At 38.1% G+C, this 18902-nt stretch overlaps 2 protein-coding genes across 5 annotated transcripts in view; one reads left to right on the top strand and one right to left on the bottom strand.

Annotated features, from left to right (window-relative positions):
- LOC135226352 (uncharacterized) overlaps positions 1-18902 on the top strand; it is a 111504-nt gene that overhangs the window by 34763 nt on the left and 57839 nt on the right. The gene's annotated exons all lie outside the window — the stretch shown is intronic.
- On the bottom strand, positions 1582-7510 carry LOC135226058 (uncharacterized). The gene is made up of 5 exons (XM_064265532.1): positions 6978-7510; positions 5185-5423; positions 4329-4449; positions 3815-3985; positions 1582-2322 (listed from the first exon to the last, which is right to left on the bottom strand). Exons 1-5 carry the CDS (start codon positions 7033-7035, stop codon positions 2180-2182), a joined length of 732 nt encoding a protein of 243 aa, XP_064121602.1. The 5' UTR covers positions 7036-7510; the 3' UTR covers positions 1582-2179.

The following is an 18902-nucleotide window of genomic DNA, read 5'->3' as shown; positions in this document are numbered from 1 at the left end:
GAGAGAGAGAGAGAGAGAGAGAGAGAGATGGGAAAAGTATTGCATTGCCGGTCAAGGCTACGACATCGGGAATTTCCGGAGTGAAACTAATGGAAGGCTATGCAGGAGGAACTGCTCATCCCTTCTTATACTCCCAGGTAGGCTGATGTTCAAGGTTAGGTTTCTGCTATAACCTGAGGCGCCGTACTTAAAATGCCTGTTACTCTCGGCTGTGCTTGGCTCTGTCAGCTTGCAGTCGCGCGCACCTTCGCACGAAACAGACGTAGTATACCACGTTCCTTTAACTTTTGGTCAGTGTTTCGTTCCCTTAACTACTACTTTTATTCAGTAACTTTTAAAAATGTCATTCAACGAATTTCTTTTTTTTTTCGTTATGACGATGAACTTTTTTCTCATAAGTTTTTTCTTTTTTCTTTTCAAAATCTTAATTTTGAGCGTCAGACGCTCCGTTATGTCATTTAAGTATTTGAAGATTTTTTTCACACATCAAAGATAAATCCTAGTAAGAAAAGGACTAAATTGCCATTCAAAATCTAAATAAGAGACAGAAATGTGAGATTAAAACAAAGTCAAAAATAAAAGCAATAAGAAGAAGGAAAACGAATAAGTGAGATAAACGAATGCCAGCAGATAATATATTTTGAGGTACTACACCGACAATTATGATATACAGACGCTGCAAAATAGGGAAAACAATGTAATTCTCGAACGCTTGAAAAGGACAGAACTCTCACAATGGTCTGCTGAAAACTAAGGAAAATATAGTAGAGACCTGGCCCCAATTTTCACAGAGATTTCTTGTCTAGTCTGTGAAGTACAGTGGATCCCGCTCAAATTGCTTGTACCAAAAGATGGCGTGACGACATCCCCGTCGCGGTGGTGGTGGTTGTAGTTAGTGTTGTCAACCATCTAAGAGCTCCTAGGCACTGAAATTACCCTACTTTCAGTCATTGTACCTACGTCCGGCCTTAAGATATAAATATCAATACAGTTGTTGTTCATTGGTTAATTTTTAATAAAATATAAGACAATCATCTTGAAATTACCGTACATTTTTCTCAGATTTTGCGACGTTACCCCGTTACCCTACAGATCCAGATTTGAGGCTGAATTACCCTATGCATAGGGTAATTCCCCAACAGTTGGCAACACTGTTTGTAGTCCCAGCAAACCTCTTCGCAAATTTTCATTCATTCAACTTTTGTGATCGCCCTCACTTGATTGTTTTCTGTTTCAACCATTGCAGTTTGCGATCATCTCCTCGCTAGCTTGCAATTGGCCAGAGACATTTGATTTCTTTGGCTTAAGAGAATGGCAGACTTTAACTCGTATTTCCACTAACTTAAAAAGAAGAATAAGAGGAAGAAGAAGAAGAAAAAGAGGGAAAAGGATAATAGAGATAAATTAGAATAAACATTAAAAAATGACATAAAGTAAAGTTAAACTAAATAATGGGTAAAGTAAACAATTAAGGGAATAAAGCTTTCCGCCTTATAAACAGTGTAGTGTGCCCGCAACTGTGTTTGTGGAGTGAACGCTTGGGAACCAGGGAAATAATATATATATATATATATGATATATATATATATATATATATATATATATATATATTATCAGAGAATCATCTCTGTGAACAGGAGCTAAAATTTTGCTCAGTAGATTATATTTATTTCTGGGGTTTTAGAGATAATTTTGTTTCATTTTCTCATTCACTGTTTGCAGTTATGTCAGCAAATGCAATTCACAACTTTCATCTTGTCTGAGCGAACTACGAACAATGGCGGATTTAAGGTGGTGGGACCTGGTCATGTGTCCCCCTCTCGACGACCCCTACCCCCTTTTGGATATGAGTAGTAAAACATTGTTTTCTTTCAATAAATCACTATTAGTAGCAAAATTTGCTTAGTTAATGCTTATTTCAACAACTGTACAACAACAAAAACAATAACAACTACTACTATTGTGTGTATATGTGCGTATACATATATAAATGTTGATATGTACAATATGTGCAAATAATATATATAGCTATATATACACATATGATAATCCCAAGTGGGGCCCACCCACCCTCAAATGAAAGATTTCTAGATCCGCCACTACCTAGAACCTCAGTAGACTTGAACACAAGGTTTCGAGCACAAACAATTCTCCCCTGACCGAGGTCCTGCTCTCTGTCTCACCCGCCTCTTTGAGTCGTATACCCATAGAGGCTGTTGATGCTCTCGTGGTCCTCTTGTGCCCCTCTGTGAAAGTTACCAAGTGTTCCCGACAGACTGACTTCCTCGTAGACGGCCTCTTCTGTCACGTTCGCTTCAGGTTCTGGAATGGAAGGAACGATTTCATTTCAGTGGCTCACTTTTTGCTTCGCACTTGAAATGTTTAACTGAAATGTGTAGCCAATAGTACCATGGTCTGAGAAAGCAAGGCCTATACTTGACTGTGTGACAGTACATGATCCTAAAGTTATTGGTAACAAGACATAACTTAGTAACAGCTGTTACTATTATGTATTGTCGGTTTCAGTTCATATGGGTTTTATGCTGGCATGCTTTAGTTAGCTTCAAATGTTACGATGGAAATGTGCAGCCTATAGTACCATGGTCTAAGAAAGCATGGCCTATACTGGACTGTGTAACTACATAATCCTAAAGATATTGGTAACAAAACATAACTTAGTAACAGCTGTTATTATTATGTATTGTCGGTTTCAGTTCATTTGGGTTTTATGCTGGTATGCTTTAGTTAGCTTCAAATATTACGATGGAGTCCAGTGGGTTTGCGTAGCACCTTTCACTAATTCCCTAGCGCCTATGCGTGTCTGAACCCTTTCATCCTCTATGTGCTTTCAAGTGCGATGAATGCATGAAAGAATGGAATTTTTTTTTCATTTTCGCGTATAGATCTTATTTAGGTACAGATCAAAATTAATTTAGAAATAAACCCACTGTCTCATTTATTCCGAAAAAACACATGAAAACGATTACGGCCTACTTATCAAAATAGCAAAACCGTCTGCCCCTTTGCTTTGGCCGAAATATTGCAGGTGCTTCTCGTCCACAATATTGTTCCTGTATTATCGACAAGCAACATCAGTTTAAAATAGTGATATCTTTATTTCTATTGCTCTTGCATTCATCGCCCCATTCAGCAGATGAAGACAAAGAGAGCCGTTAATCCAGAAATCAAACGAAGTGTGCTTATTCAGTGCAAAATGCCAGCGTGTTTGATTCAAGGGTTCAGCCAGATCCTGTGTGGAGGCATCTTAAGGGTTTTCACAGTTTCTGAGGGAATATAAAGTGCAAATCAATTTTTCATTCTGGGGATGTGGTCATTGGCTCTTCTGGTTGCCTTCGTACAAGTCACAGAGTTAGTGACTTGGATCATTTTTTATCATCCCCCATATAGGCATTACTTACGGTTCTTTGCAGCGTGTCTTAGCCGCCTAGCTGCAACCCCTTTCGTTCCTTTTACCGTACCTCCTTCCATATTCTCTTTCTTCCATCTTACTTCCCCCATCCCCCAACTCCTAACAATTGATTCATAGTGCAACTGCGAGGATTTCCTCCTGTTACACCTTTCCAACCCTTTACTGCCAATATCCCTTTCAGCGCTAAATAACCTCACAGGCTCCAGTGCTTGGGCTTTGGCCTAAATTCTGTATTCAATTCAATCCAATATTTCTGATCATTTATTTCAAAGAATTGGGAGCACAAAAGAGGAGATTCGCGTATCTTTCTATAATTACTAATGGAAGAAGCAGTTCGCTTGGAAAGTGACTGCTGAAAACGCGTTGATGGTAACAGTGATTTACCTTGAGGCATCGTCTTCTTCTTCCCTCGGATGAGTAGTACCACAACAAGAGTAACCAGCCCTATGACAGCCACGCCCTGCAACCCGCAGACGATTATCAAAATCAACGTTGTCGAGCTCATGGACGAATCTCCTCGGAAGTCTGGTGCGTTGAGAACTGACCCAGAGAAATCTGCAATTGGATATTTGTTTGATTAGTTTATCCCGGATCATTTTGATCAAAAGGAAATCACATGGCGGGAAGATAGGCGGGTGTTAGTCAAGTCAGATTTGAAGCAATAGAAGTTCATATATATAATTTGTTTTGTTAGCTTAAAACTAATATTTTTGTTATGTAGTTTAAGCAGAAATCTCCCTTTTCTCCCTGATTTTTTTTTTTCTGGAAACGCTTTATTTTACCATTTCTATCGATAAAGTATTGCGAATGTATAGATTTATTAAACAATGTAATCAGTAAGTGTCGTAAGACCAGGAATTCATGAAGGAATACGTAAAGAGCGTAAGAATGAACTTACAGCAGCTGTGATAGTTGTTGCATTGTGTCCAGTAGACTCTTTTGTTGCTGTTGATTTTGATGTTTCGGGGTTGCTCATCTCCACTTATGTGATAAGTGGTGTTTGGATAGATGAGCACTGTCTTGATGAAAAAATATTGAAATAATATCACACTATATATATAAAAAATCCATACAGTCCAGTGGTTCTTAACCCTTTTGTTACCACGCCCCCTCTTAACAGTTGGTCCTTCCCTCCACGTGGCTGCCTCCGGGCCCCCCTTGCATTTGAGTTAAATTCTCTTCCAGACTTACAGGTAAATGAAAAAGAAAGAGGGGTGTTTTTTGGGGGAGGTGGGGAAGGAGGGTTTGGGGCGGCGTGAGGACTTAGTGAAACACTTGTCGCTGCTTCTTCGCGACTCTTGGTAAAAGAATAAGGAATCCCATTAAAGAATTTTGTTATATTTTTCTCAATGACTCGCACACCTACTCCGCTGGAAATTGCTGAAGTCCCCCAAGGTGGGCGTGCCCCCCAGGTCAAGAACCACTAGTATAGTCATACATAAGGACCTGTATTCATTTTAGGCAGGACAAAAATTAAGAATGAAATTGATGGCGTACAGCTCTGCTTCGTAAGGTAAAGACTGGAAAAATTCTTATTCTTATCTTTTTCATCTCCAAAGACACTCTATATTTAAAAACTTGACGTCTCAGTCAAGAGAGGATTGATTGGTGCTGAAGGAAAACCATCTGGTGAAAAAAATCTAATTATTGTTAGTGTTTTAGAGAGGAAATTTTTGAAAACTTTGAAGCAACTGAGCCAGTTTTATGTCGAAGCGAACTTACGGGAGGAGATCGAATACCCTGTTGATACTTACTGATTTCTCGTTCTCTTTAGTTGTTATCCAAATCTGCATTAAATGCCATATTTTTGCTTCGAATGACTGGTGGGATTTTGTGGCGGATTTTTCTTTTCCCCGTTCCAAATCGAATCCTTCAACTTCGAAGGTGAAGGAGGCATCTTCTTCGTCGGCCAAATATCCTAGATAAGTTGAACTCTTTGTTGGTAAATCGAAGGTTACAGTTTTATTTTCATTCGACATCTTGATTTGGTCAGCTGGAAGAAGCAAAGTTAGGTGGTCAGAGGGATAGGCAAAAGAAATGTTTTTATTTTTTATTATTTTTAAAGCTATCGTGAGCATTATAAAAATGATACGCACACAATTCGTTACTTTTTATGTGGCTGTTTGCATTGCTTCCAGATTATATGCATATATATAGATATATATATATATAAATATATATATATATATATTATTATATTATATATATAATATATATATATATGTATATTATACACACACACACGCACATATATATATATATAATATATATATATATATATATATATATGCATCGTAGTCAGACCAATCCTTCTATAGTTAACCGAACACACACACACACACACACACACACACACATATATATATATATATATATATATCTATATATATACAAGAATAATAAAAATGGTTGACAACTATATATATATATATATGCATCGTAGTCAGACCAATCCTTCTATAGTTAACCGAACACACACACACACACACACACACACACACACACACACACACACACACATATATATATATATATATATATATATATATATATATATATATATATATATATATACAAGAATAATAAAAATGGTTGACAACTATATTAGCAAGGAGTCAAATTTTCCGTTGTTTTCAGTAGGAAATGAGACCAGAATATTAGATTTCTTCTCAGCATGAGAACAAAAAGGTACTCGATTCTCTCTCTCTCGCTGTCGATGGGACAAAGGACAGACAGAAAGTGTTGTAGCAGAGGAGACAATAACCCCCAAAAACAGCCCAGTAGGTACGGTTTCATAGCGTTTTAAGCCCCTCAGTGGCGTGGTTGGTATGGAGTTGGCGTGCCACCTCGGTGGCCGCGAGTTCGATTCTCGGTCATTCCATTGGGGAGTGAGAGATGTGTATTTCTGGTAACAGAAGTTCACTCTCGACGTGGTTCGGAAGTCACGTAAGACGTTGGTCCCGTTGCTGAATAGCCACTGGTTCCATGTAACGTAACAACACCAAACAAACACACGTAGCTTTTTAAAACTTGCAGTAAAAAGCTACGATAGGAAAAAAGTCTTAAATAAAAGCTGACAATAAATTTTGGCAAAGTGCGTTTAGTTAGTACCTATTAGGGAACTTCGAGTCACTTGGACAAGTAATTTGCTGAATGCTGCCTGGTTTTATGAAAGTTTTGCTTGTGTCTCTCATTCAAAAACAATATATTTACTCTTTATGTCTCCGTCTCTGACCAAACCATATTCCCCAGTCAGTTTACCATATAGCAATCAACAAAGGGTATAACCAATCTCTCTCTCTCTCTCTCTGTCATGTCATCCAAGAAAATTGTGTTCAGAGTTTAAGCTATCTGCTATCCGCTTTTTTTTTAAGTCATGTTTAATTTCATGTTATCAGTTTGTTCTTTGTCAACTCAAGGTTCTCTCAATAAATCCAGTCTGTTAAACAGGACTATTTCACATTTTCCAGGTAAAATGTCCGTCTCAAATGACTACGTTGATACCAAGGTCTAAGGAATTCCTTAGACCTTGGCACTAGATACTTGCCTGACCGAGCAGATGCAGAGATCACGAGTGTCAAAAGAAGCTGCAGTAGTTTCGTCATGGTTCTGTTTCCAATCTCCTTCAAAAATAAATTATTCAAACAGTAAAGTAAAATTCACTAACTAAACGTCTGGGTGAATTAACTTATTGTTCCCAGGTTCTTTCTAGACTGATTGAGACCCTGAGCAAGTTTTCACTGAATGGTGTGGCACTTTTTTTCTTGAACACTGCTGAGCGCCAGGTCGAGACAGGAAATCTTGCCTCCACGGGTGTGGCTGTGATAACCAAACCGTTGGTTGGCTGTTTACAATTGACTCTAGTAACTGATGGGCGTTCAAGGGGGCTCCAGGATGTGTTCTTTTTTTTTTTTTTTTTTTTTTTTTTTTTTTTTTTTTTTTTTTTTTTTTTTTATCGAAGGTTAGCCGTATCCTGACGACTATCGGGAAAAAGATGTCAGCAGCTAACACAAATTGCTATAATGTCTTTTGATCGATGAATCTCAAACGCCGTTGGACGCACTAGTACGTTCTCCTTTGTTGTTGGTAGACCTTTGATTAGAACTGCTCTTTGTTTCTCAAAAAAGGATTTCCTCTCTCATGATGATGAAGACACAATCTTTGCGTCACTTGCAGACAGTGTCTTTGTATAATGACTTGTTCTGACTCATGCAGTTCACTCCATTTGGTCTGTGTATTCACAATTCGTATATATCATTAGTTTTACTCTTTATACGCCACTCTCTCTCTAACAGCTTCTCTGCCATGCAGTGAATCCTTAGACAGATTGTACTGATAACAAAGGAATAATTCTTCGCACTTCCATTCACCGTTTTTTTGTTCAAGTTTGAGGTTTCTATTCTGCTGCATGACTCAAATTACTTAGTAGTTACTTTTTCGTCAGTTGGTTTGATGGTCCATCTCTCTCTCTCTCTCTCTCTCTCTCTCTCTGCATTCTTTTTTCTTCTTTCCGCCTCCAACAGAGGAGGTTAATCAAATGCTGTTTTCAATAGTCTCGTAACTTGTTCAGAATTACTATATGTCAGATACCATGATGTTACGCATATATATATATATATATATATATATATATATATATTGGCTTGCTATGTACTACTACTCATTTTAAATATTCCTCTGCTACTCTCACTTCTTTTAGATTAACCAAGAAGAAAAGGTGTCGAAAATAGTCATCCTATGAAGCGGTAACTTCATCGTATCCCTCGATATCCAGAAACTGTCTTATATCCTACGTGCTGCCAAACTTTTTTATTATTATTATTATTTGTGGGAAGCGTGCGCGCACGCTTGTTGCTCAGTTTCTTTGAGTGAGTCATGACGAGACATTCCTGTAGATGTTTCAAATTTATTGAGAATTTCCTTTTGAACCATGTTATAGTTGGATAGCCATTCTTGCTCTGAAACTGGCAAATCGTATTCCTTAAAAGTGAATCTATACGTTTTTTGGAGGAAACGAAAAGGTCGCAAAAGAAAGAGAATAGCACTGCATTCAAAATTTTAACGTACATGCGTATATACACTTATACAAAGGATAAACTAAAGATTTAGTTTGATCTCAATTCACTTTTTGGAAGACTTAATTTCTCTTTCATTTCATGGGACTGCGGAAAGTTGATGTTTATTGAAGTGACGCCAGTTCTGGTATAAGCCATTCAGTCACTCAGCAAACAATTGAAATGACTCTGCAAAGGGTAGCAAGAACTCGGGAGCATATCCAATACAGACAGCGACAGTGAATAACATACTCCAACAGGATTCAACAGTCACTAGCAAGTCAATAGCGGGTGTTGAAATAAGAAACAAATAACAAATCGAGTTTTCTGTACAGCGCATAATGCTGTATGAAATCTCAGCCACGCCCCATGGAACTCTCAGCCGCGGCCCATAGAGGGCTGCGATTTGGTATGCTTGATGATTTAGGGGTGTATGATCAAATACCAATTTGCATTCCTCTAGCCTCAGAAGTTTTTAAGACCTGAGGGCGGACGGATAGACAAATAGCTATCTCAATAGTTTCCTTTTACAGAAATTAAGCTACAATAGGGAGAGTTTTTAGTAAGCGTTGATATCTTTCTAAAACGATGTTCAACCCTTTGCAGTCCAAAGATGTCATACTACTACGCCTTCACTTTCCCAAACCTTTTTTAAGATCACCCCTGACTTCCGCGGAACATTAAAGATGCGGGGCCCCGAAGTCAAACTTGGGTCTCTGGGTCCTACAAGTAAACACAGAAAGAGACCCACTCTGTAGGTACAGCAAAAAAAAAAAAAAAAAAAAAAAAAAAAAAAAAAAAAAAAGAAAAAGAAGAAGAAGAAGAAGAAGAAGAAAGCCTTCCATTAAAAAAAGTGTAATTGTCTTCGAACAATTACATTTCTCAACTTAATCATTAATAGTTATGAGATGAATCGTGCAATTTGTGATTTTGATTCATTCTGATTCGTTTCGTACGAAACTCTGAAATATACCTACGGAGAACCTTGATGATGATGACTTTTGCTGCTGTGACGTCATATCTGTCAGGAAATAGGAAGACCGGATGACGTCTTCAATTGATAGTCGATAGTCTTCTGCTCGTTGTGTTGATCTCTTAATTTCCCCTCCTTTTGCTGCCTTTGTTCTTATTGTTCTCTTTGGTAGGACAGTACTTAGGAATCGTCATCAACACTGATCCGTGAAGGTAGACTTTAGTAGAAAGTTGAAGAAGGAAGATACAAATATTTTTTTTTCGGGGCTGTGTGAAATTTTCGGATCTTTCGTAGATATCTAGGACTAATATTTCTTGGGGGTTGTCAATGACATCTTTAAGATGTTTACAGTCTTTTGTTTATGTTTTCACGGCCATCCCCAAATGGATTGTTAGTACTAAACTCGCAGCAAAGGTTAAAACCCGTTGGTCTCACTATCTAGGAAAGGTATAAATTTTCTTTTGATTTAAATAAACTGTCTGTCCGGTCTGTCCTCAATTTTTGGCGCGTTTTCTCTGAATAAAATTTTTGACGCGTTTTCTCTGAATAAAATTTTTGGCGCGTTTTCTCTGAAGATAAGGAAATCATCCAGTTCATGATTAGCATCTGAATTAGTATACTCTAACCACCGTGCAATGAGGGTAATAATGAACTGGGAAAACAGTAAGCGGAACATACAGAAAAGTGAAAGATGTAGAAATATAAAAAGAGTTGAAAGGGCACAAAGACGTAATAAACTTTAGTGCAAATAGCATTGCTAATAATTCTTTTAGAGTATACCATTACACGATTTTTATTTTATGTTTCTTGTGAACTGAAAATGTAATGTTTCAGTTGTATCAATTTGAATATATATATATATATATATATATATATATATATATATATATTATAGATAATATATATATATATCCTATAATCTATTTTCGATTGATCACCACCTCACCATGGTCATGTGAATGTAAAGGAAATAAAAAATTGCAATAATATTATGACTGAAAGAAGTTACTGATAATGTACTAATTAAATACCGTAAAAATAAAAAGACCATAGCATCTGAAGTGATCGATAAAGTTCAGTAACAAAAATGACTTTCTCAACGCAGAACTAAAGGACAATTAAAGAGCCGTTACAGAGGTAAAGCGTTGCAAATACTACTAAAAACATCACCTATGACAACAACGAAATTTTGAAAATTAAGTACCCTGATGTTTACCATCTCTCCAGAATTTACAAATTGGGAATTATGGCATTCCGTGAGCTCAGCTGGAATATCAATGGGTTGCGTTCATTTAAGACTGATATGAAGGAGTTTCTTACGAATCTGGGTGCCGACGTCATTCCAGGAAACCAAATTAACAAGTGTTTCTAGTTCCCTACTATGAGATTCAGGGTCTCTGTAACACGGTTTTTTGGACTTTGCTCCTTGTCAAAGCATCGGATGTAGCTGAAAGTTGACATATGTATATTTTACAACCACACACAAATTGTCAGCTTTATCAATAACCTAAACCCGATAGTTTTAATTTTTATAGAGTAAAAATGATCTAGACGACGCCATGGCCAATGATTACGAGCCAAGAGTCGAAAAACATTCATTACGTAAGCAAGGTAAACAAACACCTTTTGACTAAATGTTGCCCCGCCCATCCACCCGACAGAAACTCCATCGGCTCTGAAACCCAAAGACTTTATGAATGGCGGAACGATACATAGATGTGGGTGGGGTATCAGTGCTAGCATAGTAATACTACTGTAGCAGTAGTGCCGCAACAGTATAGCAGTAATATACATGAATTAAACGTTTAGACCAACTGCTGGGATCCTTGAGGATCATTTAGCACTTCTTACAACTACTCGAGAAATTAGTTTTTATAGCCAGAAGTTAAATTTTCTAATCCAACAATGCCCATGGTAGCCTTCAGTGTTATCCTGAATTATAACGAGGCGAAAGTGGGTGGAGTCTCATGAAGTCACCATTCTGACGATAATTATTGGTGAAGGTTTAAAGCCAATATACGGTACCGGCTATTTTTTTTCAGTAAATAGGTAGACAGACAATAAATAAAAATTGCTTGACATTGGATATAGCAGTTATCAAATTAAGCTTGTCTACTATGTTTTTGGTAATTACCAACTATTCCCTACATCTTGTCAATCTGATTGTGACCTATAAAGTAGACTGTAATTTCTTTGGAAACTTATTTTGGGAGTTAGACTAATAATCGAAGTGTTTTTGTATTTATTAACATATTTTGTTGGTTTGTTCATTATGACAATTATCAGTGGGGAGGTTCCAGAGTTCATAAAGGTGTACTGTTTTGCTTGTATTTAAATTTGTATGTCATTGTTGCCAGAGGTTTAGCCTTCGTTACGTATAGCCAATCATCCATCCTGAGAAAGAGGGAAGAAATGATGTCATAAGTTACGTAACGAGTGCGTTCGAAACCTTTTCTCTGAGTAAGTTGGCCCGTCTTCAAAAGGTCATTTTACATTATAAGTACCAAATTTATTCAACCTACGTAGGGCAGAATACACTCAAAATTTATGTGTTGATATAAAATGTATTCTGAATAAGCATTATATTTATGAAATGCATAGATAAAAAGTTATTGCGAAAAAACCGTGTTACAGAGGCCCTGAATCTCATAGTAGTACCTAGGTTATACCTATAATCATTTACTTCCCGAAATGTCAAAGATTCTCCCAAATTCGATCACCATTACCCAATGCCTTGGCAGACAACTGCCATAGAAAATGGACAAAAAAATATTATTTTCGCTCTATTCTCTCTTGCAGACAACGCCTGAACATAAATTGCCATAATTATGATCTCAATAACCGTAATCATACCTTACCTCCGGTAAAATGGAACATGGACGTCAGAAGAACGCAGGAAGTGACACGTTATTAAGAGGGTGGACTTACAATCATAGATGGCAGCGCTTCAGCGGCGTGGTTGGTATGGTATCAGCGTCCCACCTCAGTGGTCGCGGGTTCGATTCTTGGCCTTTCCATTGAGTGAGAGATGTGTATTTCTGGTGATAGAAGTTCACTCTCGACGTGGTTCGAAAGTCACGTAAAGCCGTTGGTCCCGTTGCTGAATAACCACTGGTTCCATGCAACGTAAAACGGTAAAAGCACCTTACAAACAATCAAAGATGGAGGCACTGGCAGGTTTCCAGTTGGGTATTCTTGGTTTTACTATTTTTATTCAACTTTGTTTATCACTTTGTTCACTTTTACTGTTTTTATAGAATAATATAAGAGCATCTGTTATTCTTCGGGGACTTTCCAGGCATTATTCTGAACTTTTGCTTTTCCAAGGAATGGATTATAAAATAAATAGTAAGTGGCATCGTTTTGTTCACACTAAAGATTTAATCATCGATATCACGTAAAATATCAGATATTTTTTATCAAAGCAATGTAATGAATATATTTTCTTAATATTAATATTTTCTCTGATCAAGGAATTATGTAATTTATACAACTAAAATTACTAAAATAAATAGAAGACATAAAATTAACTAGCAACTATTATTTACTCGAGCGTCTCCGTGAAACAGTTATTGTATAAAATTTTAAGTGTATAAAAAATAAATTTAATTTGTGTATTAAAAAAATTATTTTGTAAGTTTTAAATAAATGTTTTTTTTAGTTCTAATAAGTATTATAAAGTATAAATTTTACTTAAAATGGCAAAGTTTTAAAAGTGTTTAGCTAAATGAGTTTGGTAACACAAACGGCCAGACGAAAGTAAGAAATTGACGAAAGAAGAAAAGTTAAACACGACGAAACACAAAGGAAATTATACACAAAAATTATATGACAATTGAGTTCATCAGAGTGATTATTTATAATTTTATCTCTCTTTAAAAACTTAGATTTTACTGAATAAATATATAACATGGGATATTTTATGAAGTCGTCTTGTAAAACGAGATGAAGACATCATTCAAAATGGTAACCAAAACATTAAAAATAAATACAGTAACATCGAATTGTCACTTAGAGAATGGAGTTATTTTTTTTACTAAAGAAATTAATATTAATAAAAAGGTATTTCATGAGAATATGTGTGAGTCGGTGCGCTTTACTTAAAATCATTATAAACGGATGTCTGGCATATCTTGAAACTATGCAGGATAACAGTCTATGATTTTAATAGTGTGTGCAATTCATCTTTGTTCAGTATATCTCATTATCTGTGGAGTAAATATCACCCATTAGACACTGACGATAGTTAGTGGGGTCTTGTGAATCATTTCCATAATTTGAACAAAATTATGACCGGCAACTTCACGTGAAGCACATCAGTGTATTCCCGGGTTTGTCAGCTGGTCCTTCTCACAAAAGAACTATTTTACGTATGTTCTATAAAGCATATTAAAAATAATTTTATCGATAACTTTTTCATCGATTTATAAATTCTAAATACTATACTAACTTTTTTGTTATAGTATCTTTTTTCTATAAAAACGACAATTATATGGTGCTTTTTGCTAAAACAAGAAACGAACGTTTAATTCTTTGAAATACAGAAGTTTGACAAGGAAAAGCATGGCCTACTGTAGGAAAAAACTTAAATTTGATAAGCAAGATTAAGCAATAAATTTGCAGTACTATCATAATAGTAGCTAACAATGATAAAATATATTTGGAATTTCACACATGTACATGATTCATATATATATATATATATATATATATATATATATATATATATATATATATATATATAAAGGTTTTTTTTGCCACGAAGGAAAAAAAAAATGAAAAAGCGAGTTAGTCGGAGTACTTTCGGTCCTATTCGGACCCTTTACTGAGGCATACTGATTTTACAAAGAACACCATAGTCAAAAGAAGGCTTAATATACAAACTGACACTACCAGATTAGCCATAAGGGCGATTTTCACTCTACAGAGAGGAGGAGGAGTCATAGGCTAGCCACACCTTGAAGGAAACCCACAGTAAACAAGTGATTCTTCCAGAAAAACAGTACATTTTGAAAACAACACGGGAGCATATACAATTTAATATCATGAATTTTTACACAAATTTTCCCCAAAAAAATTATTATTAATGAAAAATCTCATTGTATTAATTGGGGTGATACCTCGGTAATTGCTAGATCTAATTATTATGTTTCAAGAAATTTACTGGAATCGGCAATTATACAAATCACTAATAAAAACAACCTAAATCTTAGTCTGGGAATGTACCATTTGGACCCATATATTTGTAAGATGTTTATGAAGGACCTCAAAATAAATGAACAACTAATAAATTAGTCCCACATGTATATAGTTATTAATTCTCTCTCTCTCTCTCTCTCTCTCTTTCTCTCTCTCTCTCTCTCTCTCGGGGAAGAAGAAGATCTTGGACTTTGTCAACAAGCGCATTTGTATGCTCTGAAAACTTTCTCGATTATTTAGGAGATACGAAGATCTACATCACCTAGAATTGACTGAAAGCTGTGGTAGTACTTAGTGGTCAGTGCTGTGACATTAGTGTGTTTACGAGTTTTTGAACTTAGACTTTATTTAGGATTAAAAATCTCGTTCACTCGGCCATACCACTGCGTTCAAATTTTTCCTAAACCGCGCATGCGCAGTACAGAGTATGTGACGTGGTTATCCCCGTCATGGCCACGTTACTGTACCATAGAAACGAAGTCAGATACGGGCATTGTTAAAACACCAGTAGTTAATGATTATGGAATTCTCGGGACCTGGTACTCTGCTGATGTTGAGGAGGACCTTGCTCTAAGTGATGATAATGTTGAAGAACATCTGCTTACACAAGAACATTGGCCACGACTTGTCTCTACTAAATCTCATAAGTTGATCCCTGCTGGTGCAGCTCCTAGTCTCATGGACCATACCTATACCTCCAACAAACAATGTATGGAGCATGATTCAGATAGCAGTAATGAGCCATCATCCCCTGCTGCTAAAACTACAAAGTGTGATGCTTCCTCCTCTCAAAATAAAGTTCTAAATAATTCCCTGCCTAGACCTGCTATTCAGATTATACCTACCATGGCTACAAAACTGTTCTCCCTCCTGCCTTTGCTCCACGTGCTGAATACATAAAGCTCCTATTTAGAGAGAATCCGGGGGTTAATGTGAAGCTTCGCTGGCTATCGGAGGTACCAAGATGTTCAGCCATTGATCGGAATTGGCTGAAGTTAAAATGTCTGCGGTCGCTTCTCGATTTGTATACATTTCGAGGCATCGCCTGGATATCATAAACAGGGTCAAGGGTGGTGAGGTTCTGTCACTTGTGTTAGATGTTCAGGATGATGTAAACAGACCCCGTAAGTTCCCTACATATCTCATCACTCGATATCCTGTGGATGTAGACCCTTCATTAGCTAAGGAACTGGAAGGGTGCACACTGTACGTCGTTTTCCTACAGGATGGGAAGTCCATCAATCGCATTGTCATTACTTGGAGCCAGCCAGATCCACCCCGCCTTTTGTTTTAACTTCTCCTTCCTCCCTTGTCTACCATCATGTGAACTACGCAGAATACCAGACGAAAAGCCGTGGTGCTTCTAATGCTGGGGTATCGGTCACATCTCACGATGCTGTGCTGCCCCTGAAAAGTGTGCATTTTGTGCTGCTGAGCATGACAGTCGGAGACCTGTCCTCATTGGCGCCCTGTACCACCCACAGTGGTTGACAGTTCTTCGGCATCACATCAACCTCATTACCTCTACCTACACCGGACTCCTCGCATTGGAAATGCCCGAGATGTAATGAGCCTGGAGTCAATGTGTGGCCATGGGCTGTACCAGGTCATTCAGGCTCTGCATCGAACCAGCTTATTGCATAACAGCTTCCAGTGCCATCAATCAAACCCACTGTTACTGCCTCCTCACAAGTGACTACACTTCGTAATGCTGTAGATGTCCTCAAGTCTCGGTGTGACTCCCTTACATCACGTTTTGAAGCCATTGAATCTCGTTTAGAAAGCATGGACACTCGCATCGACATTCCCGTAACCTCCTTTGACAATCTAACTTCTAAATTTGCTACTAATGATAACACACTACAATCTCTTGTTGAAGCTCAGCAGGTTACTACACTCGCTGAGAAACTTGACTCACTTGCTACACGTCTTGAGAGTGTTACTAATCCCCATACAGGACCATTGCCACGTGATACACCACCAATTCATACCGGTGTTACCACTGCCTCTTTATCTAGTCGCCGTTCTTCCAAGGGACATGTTCAATAACCAAGTAAAGCTTAATATCATCTCATGGAATGCCTGTGGTATTACAAACTGGGCGAAACTTTCTGCACTTAAGGGAATTGTACATAGTCACCACCCAGATGTTATTCTAATTCAGGAAGCTTTTGTTGGTAATGCTCAGCCAAGGAAAGAAGCTCCCTCGCTCACTGGCTATGTGTCCTACGTCCATTTAGTAAGACATGGCCTCATCACCTATATACGCACTTCAATTCAGCATAGACTTCTCCCAAACTCTGAGGATGAAGACACAACATTTCAATTATTTGAGATTACTGTTGGCGGAGGCACCATACGACTGTGCAATGTATATGCAGCACCTGGTAGGATAAATACAACCAAGCTTCCAGCCCCAACCCTTCGTGGTATGGTTTACATGGGAGATTTTAATGCCCGTCATCCAGACTTGGGAGATCTTGCTGCACTGTGAACCGCAACGGGAACCTAACCTACTTCTAGGATACATTCGTCGAAATCAACTGACCCGTTGGGACACTGGTGGATCTACGCATGCACGAGGTGGTACTTTGGATCACATCTTGACCTGTGGACTCGTACCTTCCCAAGTCAATTGTCTAACAGTTCCTACGCTCTTCTCTGATCACATTGGTCTCAGCATCCAATATTCCCTTCCAGCTGCACCTACTCCAATACACAATCGCACTTGCATCACAATTCCGCCTAAGTACCAGCCTACGTATATTTCATATATGACTAACCTTCGACCCACATTTGACCTCCACTGTCCAGAGAAACTTTACTCTTTACTTGTTAGTACCACACATGCTTTCCACACACAATATATCAGAAAGCCTCCTATCAGGCATCGTGTTGGTGCTATGACACTGGATAATCGAATTTCTCAGGCAGAAAAGAAGGCGATGGATGATGGCCTTGCCTTTATGAGACAACCAAGTCCTGAGACTCTGCACCAGTATCAACTATCGAGAGATGATCTAGTTGCTCTACAGCAATGTGAACAAACAGATTCCTGGCACAAATTAACAGACAGCATCAACCATCAAACAAGCATCGGTTCCATGTGGCACCTCATCAACAGGATTGTGAAGAAGAAACCCCCAAGTGTCCACCACAGCCCTGCTCAGTATGCACAGGACCTTATTGATGAGTGGTCAGCACAGTCACGAACCATCAACCTTCCAGCTCATATACAAGACTCTCTCTCTTCACATAAAAACCATCGGGCCTTACGTCTCAGTTCCGCCTTACTAAGCAGTGATGAAGAGGACAATGTACCCATAACTAAGGGAGAGCTACGACGTGCCTTAGCAAGGAGTAAGAAGTCAGCTCCTGGTGATGATGGCATCACCTATGCAGTCCTTTGCACACTCATAAAAATACCTGGCAACCCTCTCCTCCGGCTCTACAACCTCTGCCTCTGCCTGGGATATGTGCCCCTAGCATGGACTCATAGTACAATTATACCCATTATCCCAAGCCTGGCCATGACAATTTCGTCCTATCTCCCTCACCTCCTGTTTCTGCAAAGTATTTGAACGTATCTCCTCTCACGCCTTATGTTCCGGCTGCAAGATAAGCTTTCATCTAGAATATACGGCTTCCTACCCCAACGAGGAACACACATTGTCTCATGGAGCTCTACACTCGTCTCTCCCCAACCAGTGTTGTAGCCTTCATTGATTTGAAAAGTGCATTTGATGTTGCAAATAGAAACATTACTTTAGACCAGCTTATTGATTTTGGAATCAAGGGAAACCTTTTGAGGTGAATACATGGATATCTTCGAAATAGAGTCTCTCGTGTGCTGTTTAAGGGAGCATTGAGCACTGCAAAGGAACTTGAACTTGGTACTCCACAAGGGGGAGTACTTAGTCCATTTTTATTTAATATCCTCCTACATCGCCTTCTTCCTTACTTCCCTGATACTGATAACACAACCATCACTTGCTACGCAGACGATATTTGCATTCATTCAACCTCCCCGGATCACTTGCAACACTTCCTTTCTTCCTTCTACGAATCAGCATCCTCCTGTGGTCCTATCATCTCCCCAGGAAAAAGCAGAATCTTCTCCCCAAGGCCAGCAAGGAATCTACCAGAATTTACTGTGGGGAACAATGTTGTACCTTTATGCACGCAGTATATTTATTTGGGAGCGCCAGTGCGAATTACACCATCCATTTCAGCAAGACAGAGAGTA

Source organism: Macrobrachium nipponense, chromosome 14, assembly GCF_015104395.2.
Source record: "Macrobrachium nipponense isolate FS-2020 chromosome 14, ASM1510439v2, whole genome shotgun sequence".
In the NCBI taxonomy this organism is placed as follows: domain Eukaryota; kingdom Metazoa; phylum Arthropoda; class Malacostraca; order Decapoda; family Palaemonidae; genus Macrobrachium; species Macrobrachium nipponense.
This window is presented reverse-complemented; position numbering and strand designations above follow the sequence as displayed.

Coding starts and splice junctions, on each gene's coding strand:
- LOC135226058 (XM_064265532.1), bottom strand. CDS start 7,035: ATGACGAAACTACTGCAGCTTCTTTTGACACTCGTGATCTCTGCATCT. Junction 4,450..5,184: donor CTAAAGAGAACGAGAAATCA/GTAAGTATCAAC, acceptor TTTTTCATCAAG/ACAGTGCTCATCTATCCAAA. Junction 3,986..4,328: donor CAACAACTATCACAGCTGCT/GTAAGTTCATTC, acceptor ATCCAATTGCAG/ATTTCTCTGGGTCAGTTCTC.